The 20,744-nt window shown below is 43.3% G+C and overlaps 1 protein-coding gene across 3 annotated transcripts in view; it reads right to left on the minus strand.

Moving 5' to 3' along the window:
- Positions 1 to 20,744, minus strand: part of SH3KBP1 (SH3 domain containing kinase binding protein 1) — a 464,745-nt gene that overhangs the window by 302,061 nt on the left and 141,940 nt on the right. The window contains exon 1 of one of the 3 annotated variants that reach the window (XM_073667465.1): positions 5,012 to 5,159. The exons of the other annotated variants lie outside the window; for them this stretch is intronic. Coding sequence (XP_073523566.1) covers positions 5,012 to 5,029 — 18 coding nt within the window. The 5' untranslated portion in view covers positions 5,030 to 5,159. Of the gene's footprint in view, positions 1 to 5,011; positions 5,160 to 20,744 lie in introns of those variants that run through there. 3 annotated transcript variants of the gene reach the window in all.

The following is a 20,744-nucleotide window of genomic DNA, read 5'->3' on the forward strand; positions in this document are numbered from 1 at the left end:
TACAAGTACAGGGCAACCATCCACGTTTTCCGTTGTTTCTGCACAGTTCTTACTAGGTTGGTACTAAACAAATCATACTGGCACATGGAGTGGTCTATCTGCTTCCCAAAATGTACGATAACTTGTGCTCCTCAATCCATTCTCTATTTAATTTGTGCAGATCACAGATTTATTTTCCCATGAAATATGATGTTAGTTGGAGGAATACTGGTGACTTGTATACATTGGCATGTAAAAGTTTAGGCACCCCTGGTCAAAATTACTGTTATTGTGAACAGCTTAGCAAGTTGAAAATTAAATGATTTCTAGAAGGCCTTAAGTTAAAGATGTCACATTTCCTTTGTATTTTAGGCAATATATATATATATATATATATATATATATATATATATATATATATATATATATATATATATATATATATATATATATTTAGCTTTTACATTTTAAAAAGTACAAAAAAGAAAATGGGCAGATGCAAAAGTTTGGACACACTGCATGGTTAATACCTAGTACCACCCCCTTTTGTAACTATCACAACTTGTAAATGCTTTTTGTAGCCAGCCAAGTCTTTCAATTCTTGTTTGAAGGATTTTCATCCTGTCTTCCTTGGAAAATTCTTCCAGTTCTGTGAGATTCCTTGCATGCACCACTATTTTGAGGTCTAGCCACAGATTTTCAATGATGTCCAGATAATTGGACTGTGAAGGCCATTGTAAAACCTTCAGCTTGCAGCTTTTGAGGAAGTCTATTGTAGATTTTGACATGTGTTTAGGATTATTATCCATTTGTAGAAGCCATCCTCTTTTCCACTTCAGCTTTTTTTTACAGATGGTGTTATGTTTGAAACAAGAATTGTTGAAATTTCTTTCAATCGATTCTTTCCACTACCCATGAAATGTTCCCCGTGCCATTGGCTGCAACACAACCCCAAAGCATGATTGACCACCCACATGCTTAATGGTTGGTGAGATGTTCTTTTCCTGAAATTCTGTGCTCTTTTTTTCTCCACACATACCTTTGATCATTGTGGCCAAAGAGTTCTATTTTAACCCCTTTACAGCCTGTGCCGTATTAGTACGCACAGGCTGTAATCCCCCGGTTCAGTGAGGGCTCCGTCGGTGAGCCCGCACTGAATCGAGCACATGCCAGCTGATTATTACAGCTGACATGTGCCCGCAACAGCCGCGGGTGGAATCGCGATCCAGCCGCGGCTGTTAACATGTTAAATGCCGCTGTCAATCTCCGACAGTGGCATTTAACGCGCGCTTCCGGGAAGCGCGTCCTAAGCCCCGCCCATCGGCGACCCCCGTCACGTGATCGCGGGTCACGATAACCCAGGGTCTGCAGCAGACGCCTGCGGTTGTCATGAGCTGGTCGCTATGAGAACCACCTAGTGGTCAGCGCTCATAGCACAGGACCATTTCTGCTGCATACAGGGGATCTGCTGATCCCCTGTATGTAGCAGAGGCGATCAGACAGTGGCTGCTTCTAGTCTCCTATGGAGACTATAGAAGCAAGCAAAAAGTGAAAAAAAAAAGGTTTTAAAAATATTAAAAAATATAAAAGTTTAAATCACCCACCTTTTGCCCCATTCAAAATAAAATAATTAAAAAAAAACCCTACATAGACATATTTGGTATCACCGCGTTCAGAATCGCCCGATCTATCAATATAAAAAAAGAATTAATCCGATCGGTAAACGGCGTAACGAGAAAAAAATTCTAAACGCCAGAATTACGTTTTTAGGTCGCCGCAAAATTGTAAGAAAATGCAATAATGGGTGATGAAAACATCCGATCTACCCCAAAATGTTATCAATAAAAACGTCAGCTCGGCGCGCAAAAAATAAGCCCTCACACAGCCCCAGATCCCGAAAAATGGAGACGCTACGGGTCTTGGAAAATGGCGCTATTTTTATTATTTTTTTACAAAATTTTGAAACATTTTTTCTCCACTTAAATAAAAAAGAACCTATACATGTTTGGTATATACAAACTGGTAATGACCTGGAGAATAAGAATGGCAGGTCAGTTTTAGCATTCAGTGAACGTGGTAAAAAAAAAAAAAAAACAACTGTGGTATTGCACTTTTTTTGCAATTTCACCGCACTTGGAATTTTTTTCCCGTTTTCCCGTACACTATATGGTAAAACCAGTGATGGCGTTGAAAAGTACAACTCATCCCGCAAAAAATAAGCCCTCACACGGCCATATTGACCAAAAAATTAAAACGCTATGGCTCTGGGAACAAGGGGAGCAAAAAACAAAAATGCAAAAAGGACAAAACCCAAGGTTGCGAAAGGGTTAACCTCAACGGTCCACAGGACTTGTTTCCAAAATGCATCAGGCTTGTTTAGATGTTCTTTTGCATACTTCTGATGCTGAATTTTATGGTGAGGACGCAGGAGAGGTTTTCTTCTAATTATCTTCTTATAGCCTTCTCCCACTTTGTGGGTCTTCACCATTTTCATTTTCAGAGTGCTAGGCAGCTGCTTAGAAGAACCCATGGCTGCTGGTTTTTGGCACAGGGTTAGAGGAGGCTGGGTTTTTATAAAGCTGGGAAATCTGCATCACCTGGCCTTTCCTAACGATGATTGTCCGGGCATTCTGTATAATCTGTGTGCGTATCTAGGCTGCAGAATGCTGACAGTTTGTAGATAATTAGATATATCACTATAGATTGATGTTCTGCAGCAGGTGAAGTGCATTATGTGGCAGCTATATAGGAAAGGGTTCTTTACAGTTAGAGCAGTCAGACTGTGCAATGCCGACCACAAGAGGTAGTGATGGCAGACACTTTAACAGCTTTTAACAAAGGGCTGGATGATTTTCTCAGTACACATAACATTGTGGGTTATAGATAATTTAGTGACAAAAAAATGTATAATTGGTGGAGAAAGGTTAAACTTGATGGAGCTAGGTCTTTTTTCAACCTATGTACAGTAACTTTATGTGCAATTGTGGCGCCCCTGAGGGTTCAGTCGCCACAGAGGTACTGCACCTCACTCAGAGGTGTGGTGTCTCCTTCTCTCAGGTAAGGAGGGAGTGCTGCCCGGAACCCCAACACCTGCATCCAACACTACACTGCTCCAGGCCGGCTGGAGGGGCAAGACGCAATGTATGTTTCTGCTGAGCCCTGTCCCTGGCTGGAGTGGGGGGAACCCAGAGGGGGGGAACCAGTAGTGGGTGTGGGTGGAGGAAGTAGTTTAAAGGAGCACTATAGTAGTAGGTACTATAGTAGTAGGTATATATAAAGGGAAGCCATTTTTAGAGTGAGAGATCCGCAGCAGAGTAGTGAGAGGACAGTTCAGAAGAACAGTCCGGGAGCAGAGTCTCAGTAGGAGTAGGCTCCGTTCTAAGAAGGGATCCTAGGGGGTACGGCGAGTGCAGGAAGGCACCGTACGCCCCGAATCTGTCAGAAGACAGAGGGATCGTAGGCCGCAAGAAGGGGACCGGACCCTGGTCCAGCTGTGTTACTCCAGGTCTCGGCTGGGAAAACCGGAGGCTTCTGGCTTACATAGTCAGTTGCAGAAGCCGCATTCTACTCCCCAGGAGGGTCAAGCAGGTCCGGGAACTCCGACGGACAGGAGGGACTTCAGAGCACCCGAGCGGGATTGAGAGTGGGCAGCGCAGGGCAGGAGGGAGAAAGACCCAGCGTGAAGTCGGTCTAGCTAGGAACACAAGTGGGGCTCTGTCCGGTACTCCTAATCTGCCTGAGGAAGTGCTGAACCCCTGCCTGGTGAACGCAGTGCGACATGGGAGGCTAGCACCTGTACAGTGCACCAGTGGAACTGCAATAAGAACTGTGAGTAAAGACTCGGATGACTGCACTGCACTGCCTCCGTCCATTCTTTATCTGCGCCACCCTTCCCTCACCGCACTACAACGCCCAGCGCAACTTCCACATCCTACACTGCCCTGGAGGTAGCTCTACCCGTGGAGAGCCACACCATCCCTGCTGCCGTAACACCAGCTCCAGAGGACTGCTCCACAGCGGCGGCTCCCTCTAGCCGCAATCCACGGGTGGCGTCACGAACTCTTTCCCAAATCCCCTATAAAGCTTCCCCTTTTTACTGACCGCCCTGGGTCACGGACCGGGCCAGCCACCGTGATATCCCCCGAGCAACCAGAGGCCCGGCTGCCGAGTACCCCACGGCTCCGGGGGCGCGTCACAATCATAACTGACTGAATTAAGCCCATTTTCTAAAATCAATAACACTATATACTTGTAGATTTCTGCTAAGATTTACATCACTTTCTGTTGGGCCAACATTGGCTTTGCCCTTTCAGATATTCCGTGTCTGTTTTTTCCTTTTTAATAATGCCAGGGCCAGAGATTATAGGACAAAAATTCACAAAACTGGCAAAAAATATAGGAAGAATCAGCCCCTCATGTGTTTATTGCATGTGTATTTGGTGAATGCTGAAAACAGAGGTAATGAGTTCGGTCTTGATCACACTTTTCCTATGCTCTCTATAGTACCAACACAGAAGGCTAACTTTCCCGAAAGAGAAGCTGCTGGCCCCTATTAGATCGCTCTGCAGTTCCATTACAATGTATACATTACACTTAAAACATTTACACTTTATGGCTAGAATATTCGGGACAGAGCTTGGTATCATATTCATATTAAAGCCCGGAGTCTTTCAAATTGACCTATGTGCATTGTTTGGGGAGCAGCACTCATCTGAAATCAGGGAACAGAATGAAAAGTTTTACGTCCAAGTTTCATGTGTGGGGGCTGGAAATAACCTTAGGAAGAAATAACACAACCTGTTATTGTCATCATTCCCTCCGTACAGCCTTCAGTTTCTCCATAAAGACTTCAGCCTTCAGTGACCCCAAAGGGGAAACAGAAACTTTTCTTCACTGTATCACTCTGTCAACCAATAAGGGAGTAAATTTGTTCTTCAATGAAAGATTAAAGGGGTTGTCCACTACTCAGACAACCCCTTCTCAATTGCTACTGTATATTCCCCCAAGTAAATTAACAATAGCCTATAATCACCTCTGATGCCGGAGCCATTCCAGCGACGTGTGCGTCAGGTCTCCTGGGGCTCGCATGGCGTGGTTATGCCGCGTGGGCCCTGCAGGTAATCAGCGGTCTCTTCACTCTCTCTTCTTCTAACGTAACTAGCATTCGAAGGAGGAGGTCAGAGAGCGGCAGCAGCTCTCACTTCTTCTAGGTGTCGGTTTCATTTTAAGGAAGTGAGAGTGAAGCAGCGGATGATTAGCTGCAGGGCCCACGTGGCATAACAACACCACGCAAGCCCCAGGAGACCTGACACTGATGTTGCTGGAATGGTGGCAGCGGGTGAGTATAGGCTGTGGTTATTTTACACAGAGGAATATAACAATAGAGAAGGTGTTGTCCGAGTAGTAGACAACCCCTTTAAGGTTGGGTTCTTGCTAACTCAATGACTTGGATGTTTATAGGCATCTAGGACATGGAAATTTTTCGGTCTATTTAATGCTGTTGATTATGTGTTGATACAAACATAGCGAAAGTGACATGTATGTAGTCTGACTTACATTTTCATGTTCCGCATTTCAGGCCGTTTGGGTCGAACGTCTAGCCACAAGCATAATTTTCAAGCATTTTTTACAAAATGTTAACAGGGTGGTAAGATGTAATTTTCACCTGTCAAATGTCTACTATCAAAAATATATAACTAGTGGGGGGCATAATGAAGGGCAGCACAGCACAGGGGCTCAGTGGTTAGCACTGCAGCAGTGGGGTCCTGGGTTCAAGAACAACATCTGCAAGGAGTTTGTATGTTCTCCCTGTGTTTGTGTGGGTTTCCTTCCGGTTCTCCGGTTTCCTCCTACACTCTAAAGACATACTGATAGGGAATCTAGATTATGAGCCCCAATGGGGACAGCGATGATATTGTATGTGAAGTGCTGTAGAATTAATGTTGCTATATAAGTGAGTAAAATAAATAAATATTTTTTTCTTGTAGTTTATTATCCAGGCTCTATTTGTGCCTGAATTCGTCCTTGTAGCGAACGGTTTAAAGAAAACCTATTATGACATGTACACATATAGAACACGTTTCCATTGAAACCTACTGTTTTACAAGTATACACATAATGATCATTAACAATTATAATTATGTGGGGGTCTTTAGTGAAAGGCACAAAAACCCATTAGTCTGAGATACGCTGCAAGTGCTGTAAACAACATTGTACACAATAACCCCAGAGGCTGAATGAATTGTGCTGCAGAAATAGCTATGAACAGCAATATAGGTTTTATTACTACATTTAGTCCAAATATTTCAGGCGACTGTATGAACAGAATATCAATCAGGAAGCAAAGGATCACATGGAGAGAAGTAATCATGTCTGTGCTGTTCGTCTATCTTGCCTTTCACAGCAAACCTTTTCCAATGTCTTTGATATACGAAATGAGACTTCACCTTTTGCTACAACATCTTCTGATTCAGAAAATGCGCTTCGATTCAGGAGGACAATATAATCCCATTTACCAATGCCCTCTAAATACAAAGAACAAGTTGGTAAAGTATTGCATATGAAAAAACATCAGATATGCCTAAACTACAACACAGCAAGAATAAGAAAGACAAGAACTGAACAAGGGCTCGTTCACTCGTCACATTTTTGCAAACAAGTCCTATCCGTGTTTTTCACAGATAGCACTCATACCTATGACATTCTATGGAGCCGTGCACATGTCCAATATTTTTCTAGAATTGAGTGTTCTGCAGAAAAAATTGAAGATATATCCGATTTTGATCCGAAGGTCAGATCAAAATCGGCAATGGAAGTCAATGGGTCTGTGAAAAAAAATCGGACCGTACTCAGATGGAGAAGATGTAGAATTTTTTTTTTATTGCTCCACGTAAAAAACAGAAGACCCTCGGACCACACTTTAATCAAAGTCTGATAAGAATAATCATTCCCTTTTTCTCATGTGTGGAAAAATCGGAAGTCTGAATGAACCCCATGTAAATGAAAGAATGATCATTCACTTAGGGAATGAGGAAAGCAGCTATTTTAGTAGACCCAAAGAAATTTATTAGGGCAAAGAACCAACGAAGAGGCAATATAGGTGAGAACAGAATTGCATAAATCCTGGAAAAAAAAGAGTTAAAAATTCTTACATGATCATGGCCTAACAAGACCTGGGTTTTTTTTATTAATAAATATGGACATTGAAGAGACTGTGAACTTTACTTAAGGCTGAGTGCCCACGTAGCGTTTTTCAAGCGTTTTTGATGCGGAATTTCCGCAGCGGAAACGCTTGTAAAACGCTAGGTAACCCGCACCCCATGGTCCCCAATGGGATTCCGCAAGTTCTATGCACATACTGCGGATTTTTCCGCAGCGTTTATGCTGCGTTCAAAAATCCGCAGCATGTCATTTAATTTTGCGTTTCCGCAAGCGGAATTGCCTTTGTCCGATGCATAAAAAACGCAAGGCAATTCCGCATGTGGAAAACGCGTGATAAACGCGCGAAAAATGCGCGATAAACGCGTGCGGAATTCCGCATGCGTTTTTCCGGGAGAGGACTTGCATTTATGCAGCAGAAATTTTCTGCTTCATAAATGCAACGTGGGCACATAGCCTTAATATTAGGGAAGTGGACATACAAGCAACTTATGTTATAGTCTACGGCGACTGGGTGACTATAACATTCCCAGAGCCAGTTTATGACCTTTATATTCTTGAAAGTAGAAGGTTGCTGAAGGCAATTAAAACAGACGTTCTTCCCTCATATGACATCACGAATAGGAAACCAGAAGTATGAAGAGTCAAATTGGAAAGTAATAAACAAAGTTGTCCACTACTTGAACAACTCCTTGTCGTCCCCCACGCTTTGCCCCGATAAAATAAAAAAAACTATACTCACCTCCCGTGCTGCTGCTGTTCCAGCAGTGTCGGCACTCGCTCTCTCAGGGGCTCCCGTGTGGTTGCTGTGACACGTGACCATGGCGCCCAATCAGCACTGGCGTCACTGTCTCCGCCTCCTGTCGAATTGAACATGAAGAGGCAGTGAGAGGTCAGCCGCAGCCCAGACTTCCTCTTCATGTTCGATTTGTCCGCTGATTGGGAGCCTGGCTCACGTGTCACAATAACGGGACCGCGAGTGTTGACGCGCTGGAACGGGAGGTGAGTATAGGCTTTTTTTATTTTATCAGGGCCAAACATTTAGTTCAAGAAGGGGTAGTCCATTACTTGGACAATCCCTTTAATGCTCACCCTCTAACTTAACTTAGATCTTAGAATTTGTTTCTGCATTTTTTTTGCTGATAATTCACTTCATCTAAATGTGCACAGAAAAATGTATCTCAAGGCTGAGTTACAGGATCTCCACATTCACTGCCACCCAAGTCTAGTCATAGTTACTATTTGTATAAACAACCTCAAAGGTTTTCTACTAATATTTTTGACAATCTGTGATGTGTGAACACTGGCTTACTAGTATCCTATGGATGAACTTTTCTAATTTTGCTCAGCAGAACTTGCAACTAGGACTTGTCACTGGGAGGGATTGTACAATATAACATAAAAAAAATTTAAATGCATTTTTGGTGAAACATGTTTTTCATTCCTATTGACTTACACCGAAAATAAACGTAGCCATTACCTTCCAACGTCCCAACAACACCTCTCAGCTGCTGCTACTGTCTTTGTAGACAAGCTGCATCGGTGCCAGCACGACTACAGCACGCCTGATGGCAAAATATTCAGCACAGTACCAATTAGCACAGTAACTGGCTGCAGCGGTCCCAGGTGCTGTACTTGCGACATTACCTCTGCAGCCTGTCAATCTAGATCGCAGAAACAAAAAAAGCATTGGTAGAGCAGGGGAGGGTGAATAACTGCTGAATTTATTATTTCTACCCAACTTTACTCTTTATTGATTAGATTTTAGCAAAATTATTCACAGTTCCCTAGTCCACAAAGGTAGTCTATGGCAGCTGGACCAGTGGCAGCAAATTTCCTCCTGCCTGCTGGTATCCTGAATATGTAGGCTATGTGGCGTAACACACGTTATGAAATAGTCAGTGACACATGCCATAACTTCGTGGGGGCATACTATTCAGAAGAGGCACCAAGAATGCCGGCAAGTAGTAGGAAGTTCAATAGTAGGAAGTTCTGGTCTGGCTGACACAGAGCCAACATGGTCACTGAAACAGCATCCTGTGAATTATTTTGCTGAGCGCTATAATTAAAATGTGATTATTATGTATTTTTATAATTATTATTACATAACATCATTATAATTTAATCTTATTTTTATGAGGTATTATTGATATTGTTAGCTGCTCAATAATTTTTAATGACAATGGCCTATGTACAGGCTTGGACTGGCCCACAGGAGTACAGGAGAATTCTCCAGGGGCCCCTGAGCAAGAGTGCACCACCACCCTCTTATATGTGCAGTACTTGGCACAATATACAGTTGAAACCAGAAGTTTACATACACTATATAAAAAGACACATATTCATGTTTTTCTCAATATCTGACATGAAATCAGAATAAACCTTTCCCCTTTTTAGGTCAATTAGGATTACCATCATTTTTAATATTTGCCAAATGCCAGAAAAATGGGCCCAAATTCCGACCAACTATTGTGAGAAGCTTGTGGAAGGATGTCCCAAACGTTTGACCCAAGTCATTCAGTTTATGGGCAATGGTACCAAATACTAATGAAATGTATGTAAACTTTTGACTTTGCAGTAAGTAATAAAAATGCCGTAAAACATTCTCTATCTCTCGTTATTCTGGCATTTGGCAAATATTAAAAATTATGGTAATCCTAATTGACCTAAAACGGGAAAGGTTTATTATGATTTCATGTCAGATATTGTAAAAAAAAGGTGCATATGTGTCTTTTTATATAGTGTATGTAAACTTCTGGTTTCAACTGTACTTGAATCACTATGTACAGACAAAGGCAGCATCTTATTCATTTAACAATCTACCCAGTGCATTGTTATATAAATTTGTGATTGAGGATAATGTCACATTTGCATGTAGCTGAAAAGTGGGGTCCTGGAGTTGGTTACTGGTGGGCCCTCGGCACCCCAGTCCGACATTGCCCATGAATAATACTGTAGGTCTCTGTGATTAAAAAAAAGTCTAGAAAAAAAATTCCTAATTACCGTATATTCCGGCGTATAAGACGACCTGGTGTATAAGACGACCCCCCTACTTTCCTGTTAAAATATAGAGTTTAGGATATATTCACCGTATAAGACTACCCCTTTTCCAACGCATACCAAACACCGGTAAAAATTAAAAAAAAACAGATTTGAATTTAACATGGTCCTTTTTTAATTTAAATTCTTATGACATGCAGGTATATAGCAGGAAAACTGTCACTCATAAACATATTAAAATAGGGGGGACCCCACGTCATTTTTTGGGGGGGTCCCCCATTCTAATAGCTAGTAAAGGCTAGGTATTCAGCTGGGGGCTGATATTAGTAGCCTGGGAAGCTCCGTGGGTATTACCCCCTTCCCAGACTTCAAACATCTGCCCCAGCCGTCTGCTTAACCTCCGCTAGAGACTATAATGATGGTGGATCCCACGCCAATTTTCTTTTTAAAAAATCCTTTATTTTAACACTAAATGACAATTGAGGGGTTAATAAAGATGCAGTCCCTAAATTATTAATTTTGTAATTAATTTTTCCCAAAAATGTTGACGTGGGGCTTCGCCATATTTTTGTGTCCAGCCAGGTACAGCAGGCAGGAACGGGCTGCCCCCAACCACCAGCTGCCTATTTGTACCTGGCCGGACACAACAATATAGGGAAGCCCTTTTTTTTTTAATTATTTCATGAAATAATTTAAAAAAAAAATACGTGGGGCTTCGCCCTATTTTTGTGTCCAGCCAGGTACAACTAGGCAGCTGGGGGCTGGAATCTGCAGCGCAGGGAGGCCCAAGCTTTCTGGGCCCCCCCTGCTGCAAATTGCAGTCCGCAGCCACCCCGGAAAATGGCGCGTTCATAGAAGCGCCATCTTCTGGCGCTGTACCCAACTCATCCAGGGCCCTGGTGCGGTGGCTCACTGGGTAATAAAGGGGTTAGGGCCAGCTTGGCATTATCAGCTGGCCCTAAGCCCGAAATTCATGGGGTCACGCCAATATTAGACATGACCGCCATGAATTTCTAGTAAAGTAATTAAAAAAAACACAACACCCAGAATAAAGTCCTTTAATTGAAATAAAGACACAATTTTTTAATGTTCTAAATTAAACCATACTTACCATCACGCCCATTCCAGCTGAAGCCAACGATCTCCTGCAATAAAAGTAAAATAATAAAGCAACCTCATCCTTACCTCTCCATGGTTCCCAGGACCGGTCCAGCTCTGCTACATTCACATGACAGGCTGCACCGCAGCAGAACGCTGCCGTTCAGCTTGCCATGCGGCAGACACTGAGAAGCGCAGGCATGCTTGTGCTCCTCAGTGTCTGACTGTGACGGCATCCAGATGAGCCGAGATCATGTCCAATGAACTCGGCTCACCTCATGCACGTCACTGACAGCGTGGGAAAATTCTCCTGCTCCCCGCATGCGCAGTAGAAGTTTCCCACGCTGTCAGTGACGGACGTCCAGGAGGTGAGCTGAGTTCATTGTCGGCTCATCTGGATGCCGTCACAGAGAGACACTGAGGAGCGCAAGCATGCCTGCGCTTCTCAGTGTCTGCGGGATGAGAGGCTGGATGGCAGCGTTCTGCTGCGGTCCAGCCTGTCATCTCGATGTAGCAGAGCTGAAGCTGTCCTGGGAACCATGGAAAGGTAAGGATGAGGTTGGTTTATTATTTTTCTTTTATTGCAGGAGATCGTTGGCTTCAGCTGGAATGGGCGTGATGGTAAGTATGGTTTAATTTAGAACAATAAAGGATTGTGTCTTTATTTCAATTAAAGGACTTTATTCTGGGTGTTTGTGTTTTTTTTAACTTTGACTATGGGGTTAGTAATGGGGGTGTCTTATAGACGCCTCTCCATTACTAACCTGGGCTTGATGTCAGCTGGCATTATAAGCTGACATCAACCCCAGCCCTATTACCCCCTGCCACCGCACCAGGGCAGCGTGGAAGAGCGAGGCTAAGTGCCAGAATTGGCGCATCCTATGGATGCGCCATTTCTGGGGCGGCTGACGGCTGGTGTTTCTAGCCTGGGAGGGGGCCAATATTCATGGCTCCCTTCCTGGGCTATTAATATCAGCCCCCAGCTGTCTGCCTAGCCTTTGCTAGCTATTAAATTAGGGGGGACCCCACGTCATTTTTTTGGGGGGGTTCCCCATTTTAATAGCTAGTAAAGGCTATGTATTCAGCTGGGGGCTGATATTAGTAGCCTGGGAAGCTCCGTGGGTATTACCCCCTTCCCAGGCTTCAAACATCTGCCCCAGCTGTCTGCTTAACCTTCGCTAGAGCCTAAAATTAAGGGGAACCCCACGCCAATTTTTTTAATAATAAATCCTTTATTTTAATACTAAATGACAAGTACAGTAACCAACACTATCACTGTACTTCATATATATGTGACTGACATGTTTCTATCTATCTAATCTATGTGTGAAGCTCTATTCTGTCTGTTATAAATTGTCGGGTACCGCTGCTGAATTGCCGGCCGGCTTTTTTAAAGAGACAGTGCATGAAAACACTATTATTTGTTTTAATAAATCCTTTACACTAAATGACAAGTACAGTAAGCAATACTGTCACTGTACTTCATATATATGTGACTGACATGTTTCTATCTATCTAATCTATGTGTGAAGCTCTATTCTTTCTATTCTAAATTGTCGGGTGCCGGCTTATGCCGCTGCTGAATTGCCGGCTTTTTATATATTGTCACAGAAGCGATGCGAACTTCCCAGCTCCGGACACAGCGCACCGCTTCTGTGACAAGTGAAAGCTGTCGGCACAGAAGCCCTGCGCTGTGTCCGGAGCTGGGAATACGCAGCGATGTGTCAGTTTCAGCACAGAAGCGCTGACTGTCTGGACGTACCGCCGCCGTATTTTAACTCCCTCCACCTTATATTAACTCCGACATGGCAGGGATACGGCCACGGCAGCTTATTAACACCCCCAGAGTATCCCCGCATGTCAATTTCTGAAAGTTCAAAAGCATTACCGGCGTATAAGACGACCCCAGACTAGACAGAAGATTTTTCAGTCTTCAAAAGTCGTCTTATACGCCGGAATATACGGTAATTAAAAATTAGTAATAATTTGGGAGAAATAATCTACAACAATGCAAATAATACATAAGCGACTTATAAAGGATTCCCTACTATATACTATAGTGCCTAATCTTATTAGCGTACGATAATTTAATCTAATAATGGATTTTGTAGACGATGATTCTTGAACTGTAAGGAAGTGAACTGTTACTTAACTAAAGAGTATTTTCCTTGAAGAAAATCTGTTGAGCAACAGGCACCTTAATGGCTGGGCTCTACATTACTCCACCCTTCTAATGACTATTTTGTTTCAGAGTATGGAGGATCTTCTCCCCTGATAATAAGCACTTGGGAGAGTTAGACGCTTTAATCTTACATTATCACTAAATTACAGCGCAATAGAAGCAAAATAAATGTGAACTCATTATGTCTCTTAACATATTTCATAAAAAATTACAAGAAGTGCACTTAATTTCAAAGGGAAATTGAGAAACATTCTACATGATTTATTCCCTAGGCCAGAGCTCCCTAGTGAATAAATCAGCCTACTTAAGATATGACCATCTCATATCTTATCCTCGGTTATATGGTTTTGACCCATTGCCAAGTTCTACTAATGCCAGAAATCCTTGCGGCCACTAATGCACAATAGGATCTGAAGCCATTAACAGCTATGGAGTCACATGTAGGGGACACAAGAGCCTCAGGGTGGGTAACAATGCTGAACATTGATGAAAATTTGTGCATTGTGCTTCATTGTCTTTTTTTTTTTTATCAAATAGTCCACTAAGGGCATGTGTCCATGGGGTCTTACAGACACCAGTGTATCCGCTGAGCTTTTGCTATAGCAAGACACTTCAGCAAAATTCTGCATGTGTATTTTCTCTGGAGTCATTTTTGAGGCAACATTGTTGCCAGTGTCTTTTTTTTCTTCTTAAATATAAGTATATATTACTAATGGAAGCTGCCAGAAGAGTGGACTGGTCACTGTTATGATCTGCAACATAGGCTAAGGAAAGATGGGGAGAGCTGTCCCTACAGTAAGACTAAGCTGAGCCCCTACGTTGTAGCGGTCTACCTGTTCCTTGTGAACAGACCCGCCTTCGTCCTCGGCTAGTCTGAACGGAGACCTATAGAGAAAGGGAGGGGTCCCTAAAGGAACTAAGGACTGGGACAAAAATGGGACACCTCCTAACAGAAGTTGTTACAAAAGATAAACTGACAAAAAGTACTAGAGGTCCCAGAGGACCAAGCAAACTAGAGATAGATAGGCACAAAAGCACCTGGCTAGAGAGACAGTCAAAACAACACTGAAGTCCAGCAAAGCCAGAAGGGCGGAGCTGGAATATATAGGAAGATGGTCACGTGACCACAAAACACAAGATAGAAACAAAAACAAACAGGAGGGTTCTAACAGTCACCTCCTTTAGACACGTCACAGCTTTCAAAGCCTGAGAATGATGTTGTGTGCCCATACCTTAAGGGGGCCAGTAAGTTTTTAAAAGGAACACTGTTAATAAAGAAAAAGTGTTGCTCAAGGGTACGTCCATAAGGGTTGTATTTTATATTTTGCAAATTTTACAAGAGGTATGGATATTCATGCGGATTTTGCTGCAGAAATTCTGTAGATTTACCGTAAAATCGTTAGTTCCTTTTAATTTACTTCCAGTTTCGTAAAATCTCATCCTTGACTCAAACATTTTCGAGACAAAAATTGCGCTGTGTATCAACCTGTTTAGTCAATGCCTAAAAATATAAAACTTGAAGCATGGTCATCATAAGACAGGATATGTGTCAAATGGTTTTCATTTTTTTTTATGACAGAAGTTATACATTTTTGCACAACTTACTAGGAACTTTCTCTGTCTTACACCAACTTGTGACATCGGTACCAAAAAAATACTACACGTTTTTAATCTATTCATCATATTTGCTATCCCCTTATAATTATGCTTCTTTCTCAGGACACATTTAAATAAAATGTCAGTAGGTGCAAAAAGTGACTAAATTACATATTACATTTGTTGTCTGGGTATCATGATCTAGATAAGGGAACTGAAGGTAAACTAATCAAATTTGCAGATGATGCAAAGCTAGGAGGGATAGCTAAAGGCCCCGTCACACATAACGAGATCGCTAGCGAGATCGTTGATACGTCACGGTTTTTGTGACGCAATAGCGATCTTGCTAGCGATCTCGTTATTTCTGACAGGTAGCAACGATCAGGCCCCAGCCCCCAGCTGTGAGATCGCTGATCGTTACAAAGCTTCCTGGACCATTCCTGGGTCGTTGCGCTCCCGCTGGGCAGTGTGCATCGCTGTATTTGACACCTTATCAACAACCTCGTTAGCGATTCAGAACTGAGACACGTAGGTGTGCATAAATTGGACTTTTCCGCGCCCCTCGTCCCCGATTGGTGGTCGCTACAGCGTTCTCATTTTCCGCCGTGCATAAAGAAGGCAACAGAATAGCGATTCCATCCTTTGTTTCTGACCTCATGCTGGATTGCAGATCCTAGCAGAATTCTCCGGGCTGTTGATATCCGTTCATTCGACTGAGTCCTGATTTTGCGTAATTTTATGCACGCCTTTGTGACACAGTACAGTCCCTATCAAGGTGTGGGTCGTTGAAATAGCTGCTGTGTGAAAGCGTCCCAACGACCGCCGAGATCGTTAGTTAGATCGCTGGGGCGGCCGAAATCGTTGGGAAGTTCTGCATGTTTGACAGCTCCCCAGCGATCACGAAACGACTCTCCAGCGATCCCAAAACCGTGACGTAATAACGATCTCGCTAGCGATCTCGTTATGTGTGACGGGGCCTTTACACTAGAGAAGACCGAGGGATCTAGATAAGCTTGATCAATTGGCAGCGACTAATAGAATGGTATTTAACAGGGAGAAATGCAAGATTCTACATCTGGGAAGAAAAACGAAAATTACATCTACAGAATGGGAGGAATAGAACTAAGCAACAGCACGTGTGAAAAAGACTTGGGTATACTAATAGATCACAGATGCAAATGAGTCAACAGTGTGATGCAGCTGCAAAAAAGGCAAACACAGTTCTGGGGTGTATATAGAGAAGCATAAAGTCTAGATCACAACTTGGTCAGACTTCATCTGGAATAATGTGTCCAGTTCTGGGCACCACATTTTAAAAAAAACATTGAAAATCAACAGCAAGTTCAGAAAAGAGCTACCAGGATGGTGAGAAAACTGCAAACTATGTCCCTTGAGGAGCAGTTAAAGGATCTGTGAATATTTAGCTTGCAAAAAAGAAAGCTAAGAGGAGACTTAATAGCTGTCTACAAATATCCGAAGGGATGTCACAGTGCAGACTTGGGCAAAGTGCGGCCCGTGGGCCACAGCTGGCCCTGTGGCTGTCCCCGTCCAGCCCGCGGGCCGAGACAGCCGTGGGCTGAAAACAGTAGCCCACTGGCCGCACCGTGCCCTCCCTCGCCTGTCCATCACCACCGCCTCCCACTATCACCGCTATGTGCATCCTCAGGATGCAGACAGCGGTGAATGCATTGGTGGAAGATGGCGCCGCACTGCACACCGGAAACAGGAGCAGAGGCACAGTGCCGGGGCAACGGGAATGAGAGTGAGGTAAGTATGTGGTGGTTTTTTTTTCAAGGCTATGGGGGTCAGTTGCAGGACATGGGGAGGGTATGGGGGTCAGTTGCTGGACATGGGGAGGCTATGGGGGTCAGTTGCAGGACATGGGGAACCTATGGGGGTCAGTTGCTGGACATGGGGAGACTACAGGGGTCAGTTGCTGGACATGGGGAGGCTATGCGGGTCTGTTGCTAGACATGGGGAGACTATGGGGGTCAGTTGCAGGACATGGGGAGGCAATGGTGGTCAGTTGAAGGAAATGGGGAGACAATGGGGGTCAGTTTCTGGACATGAGGAGGCTATGGGGGTCAGTTGCTGGACATGGGGAGGCTATGGGGGTCTCCTGCTGGACATGGAGAGGCTATGGGGGTCTCCTACTGGACATGGGGAGGCTATGGGGGTCAGTTGCTGGACATGAGGATGCTATGGCGGTCTGTTGCAGGACATGGAGAGGCTATGGGCGTCAGTTGCAGGACATGAGGAGACTATGGGGGCTAGTTGCTGGACATGGGGAGACAATGGGGGTCAGATGCTGGACATGGGGAGGCTATGGGAGTCTGTTGCAGGACATGGGGAGGGTATGGGGGTCTGTTGCAAAACATAGGGAGGCTATGGGGGTCAGTTGCAGGACATGGGGAGACTATGGGGGTCAGTTGCTGGACATGGGGAGGTTATGGGGGTCTCCTGCTGGACATGGGGAGGCTATGTGGGTCTCATGCTGACCATGGGGAGGCAATGTGGATCTCATGCTGACCATGGGGAGGCTATGTGGGTCTCATGCTGACCATGGGGAGGCTATATGGGTCTCATGCTGACCATGGGGACGCGATGTGGAGGCTCATGCTGACCATGGGGAGGCTATGTGGGTCTCATGCTGACCATGGGGAGGTTATGTGGAGGCTCATGCTGACCATGGAGAGGCTATGTGGAGGCTCATGCTGGCCATGGGGAGGCTATGTGGAGGCTCTTACGGTATAGAGGGGGATGTGTGTGTGCTCAAAAGGTATATAGGGGGTTGTGTGCGGGCTCAAACGGTATATAGGAGGATATCGGCATGCTTAATTCTGCTCAATATTAAGTTATTCAATTAATATTAATATAAAGTAATTATAATTAATATGTTAATATTAATACTGAGCAGAGTTAATTTCACCCTATTGGTTCGGCTATCCACAACAGTCATGGTCTCTCATGTGGCCCCTCTGGAAAATTAATTGCCCACCCATGTCACAGTGTATTCTCATTTGCACAAGGAAGCACGAGAAGCAATTGAATGAAACTGAAAGGGAGAAGATACAGATTAAATAGTTTTTTCTATTTTTTGACAGTGAGGGTGATCAATGAGTGGTACAGGCTGCCACGAGAGGTGGTGAGTTCTCCTTCAATGGAAGTCATCAAACACAAGCTGGACAGACATCTGTCTGAGATGGTTTAGTGAATCCTGCATTGAGCAGGGGGTTGGACACGATGACCCTGGAGGTCCCCTCCAACTCTAACATTCTAGGATTCTATGATCCCACCTTTTCATGCAATATCCAATAGCAATATCTTCCCCAATATCCTTACTGATTTTTGAAGATAGTTTTACAATTGTGATTGGTATGATGAGGCACTATTTAAAATCTCAGTAGTAAAATAGATTAAATGAAATACACTGTATGCTAAGAAAACTCTATTTTATTAGAAATAATGCGCATTCCTAAAATTCCTACAATTTCCATAATAAGAAACAAATAAAGCAACATGTTGAGGCACGTACAACAGGAAAATGTGTATAAAAATATAAAAATCAAAGTACAATAATCACATATAGTAGTACGCATAGAACCAGAAATCATAGAAGGATGATACATCATTATTGAATATATAATGAACAATTTATAACCAGCTGGTTGACTCATTTTATCTGTGTTTTTAATTGTTCTTTATATATTTAATCGAGATGTACCATTCTTCTATGATTTCTGGTTTTATGCATACTTTATTCTGTAGGCTCATAATTTCCATAATAAGTATAGTATAGGGAAAAACCCTCCTTCCGTCATTATTATAAGTTTGGGCTTAATAACCAGAAAAAAGCAAGGCAAAAATAACAGAATTTATAACTTTTCTGAACTGATCAAAGAGGAGACAAAATACATTTACGGATACCTCTAGAATGCCAGAGAAAATATGAAAATCAATAGGAATACAATTTGTAGGGGAGCCTAACAGAAAGGCAATCATAGAGGCGCTGGGGGGCTTCATGTACTTGTGTTCTGTATACACCACTGTATTTGTAATAGAAGACAAGATACAATACAAGGGAATTTATTCTACTTTATGTCTAGGTACATGAAAGTAATACAGGGTAACAATATAGCCTGGTTTAGAGACAGGATCTGTTTTTCATAAGATGCTGAGCTATCACGGCCATATATCATCTTTACAGACAGTTTAGTTGTCCAGGGTTAGGGTGCTTTCACCTTGTGTTTCTGCACCCGTTCCACGGGCTCCTTATGTCCAAGCCCCCGCAAAACGAGGTTCGGAAATATGTGCCGAAGGGACTATAGATTGCAATGGTGACGGCAGAGTGAATGTGCGCTCTGACGTGCATTATTTTCGGGAGTGTACGCCTACTGGAGGCGGACACTCAGACGCTGTCTACTATGTATGTTTAGGAGAAGCATGGCCGCTTTCTTGGTGAAAGAGCGCCACATCTGTCCATGCACTGTGCCCAGCTCAGTGAATGAAACTGAGCTGCAATTCCATACACAAACTGATGACTAGCGTGGCACTGTTTTGGGCAAATGCAGATATGTTTTTCAAAGCCAGGATGGCAAACAACTTAAAATAGATGTAAGAAAAAATTAGAAACATCCACATAATCAGAAATTGCATAAACATGTATTAAATGAAATCCTACTAGAATTAGAACTGGAAAAAAAATTATGCTAAAATAAATCCAAGCAAATTCATCATCACACAACCCAAAACAGGGCCTAACAACAAAATGTGCAGATGAAAGAGAAAAAAAACATGGGAAAGCATATGAAAACCAAAGGGAAGTTAAATAGATGAGATTTCTGATTACAGCGCTTTGATCTCCAGGTGACGGAGGATTTACAGTTTATGATTTCCTGTATCTAATGAACAGCAGAGCATGAGAAATGGAGAGGAGCGTAAAATCAGGTTTATTAGTGTAAAGAACACCTTTAGCTATTACAGGAGCTCTTACTTACTCAGGTCTAGTACTAGAACAATTAAAGGGGTTGTCCAGTCTTGAGCTACAAGTCTGCAATCACTGTTTGTGACTGCAGACTTGTGAATCCTCAAATCGTGCGTACTGTGATCACGTGGTCATGTGACCGCAAGTATGCGATTTGCATACTTCTGGCCACATTCCGACTAGACTTGTCCAGCTTCGCTCAATACACTTGAATTGAGCGAGGCCGCGCGTCTAGTCGGCACATGACCGTACGTATGCAAATCACAAACTTGCGGTCATGCACCTGCCACCGTTGCGTGATGCGAGGATTCAAAAGTCTGCAGTCACATACAATGACTGCAGATTTGTAGCCTAAGGCTGGACAACCCCTTTAATGTAGAATCCAAACTGGTTCTACTTACGCAGGTGTAACATTGGATCAAAGGTGCAGTTATTCCAATCATCAGCAAATATGATATAACATATATTTGGTGGATTGAATATGACCGTCAGAGCTGCAACTTGGCTTTCCTTCACCTAGGGGAAAAAGGTCAATGTACTACCCAAATCCTGTATATAACAGAAACCAGGTAAAGATGATTGCTGGCACCATCCACAATCTCACCCCTGGACAACACGTACCAGGGCAACTGCCCCTGTTCCCCCTTCACCCAGCTATGCCACTGGCAACCATGTAATGCATAGTTGACCATTCACCTGATATGAAATGTAACATCACATTTGTATCTCCTGCCAGCACAGGTACAT

The sequence above is a fragment of the Phyllobates terribilis genome, unplaced genomic scaffold (genome assembly GCF_046119375.1).
Source record: "Phyllobates terribilis strain yellow unplaced genomic scaffold, ASM4611937v1 Scaffold_2__4_contigs__length_985480577, whole genome shotgun sequence".
NCBI lineage: Eukaryota > Metazoa > Chordata > Amphibia > Anura > Dendrobatidae > Phyllobates > Phyllobates terribilis.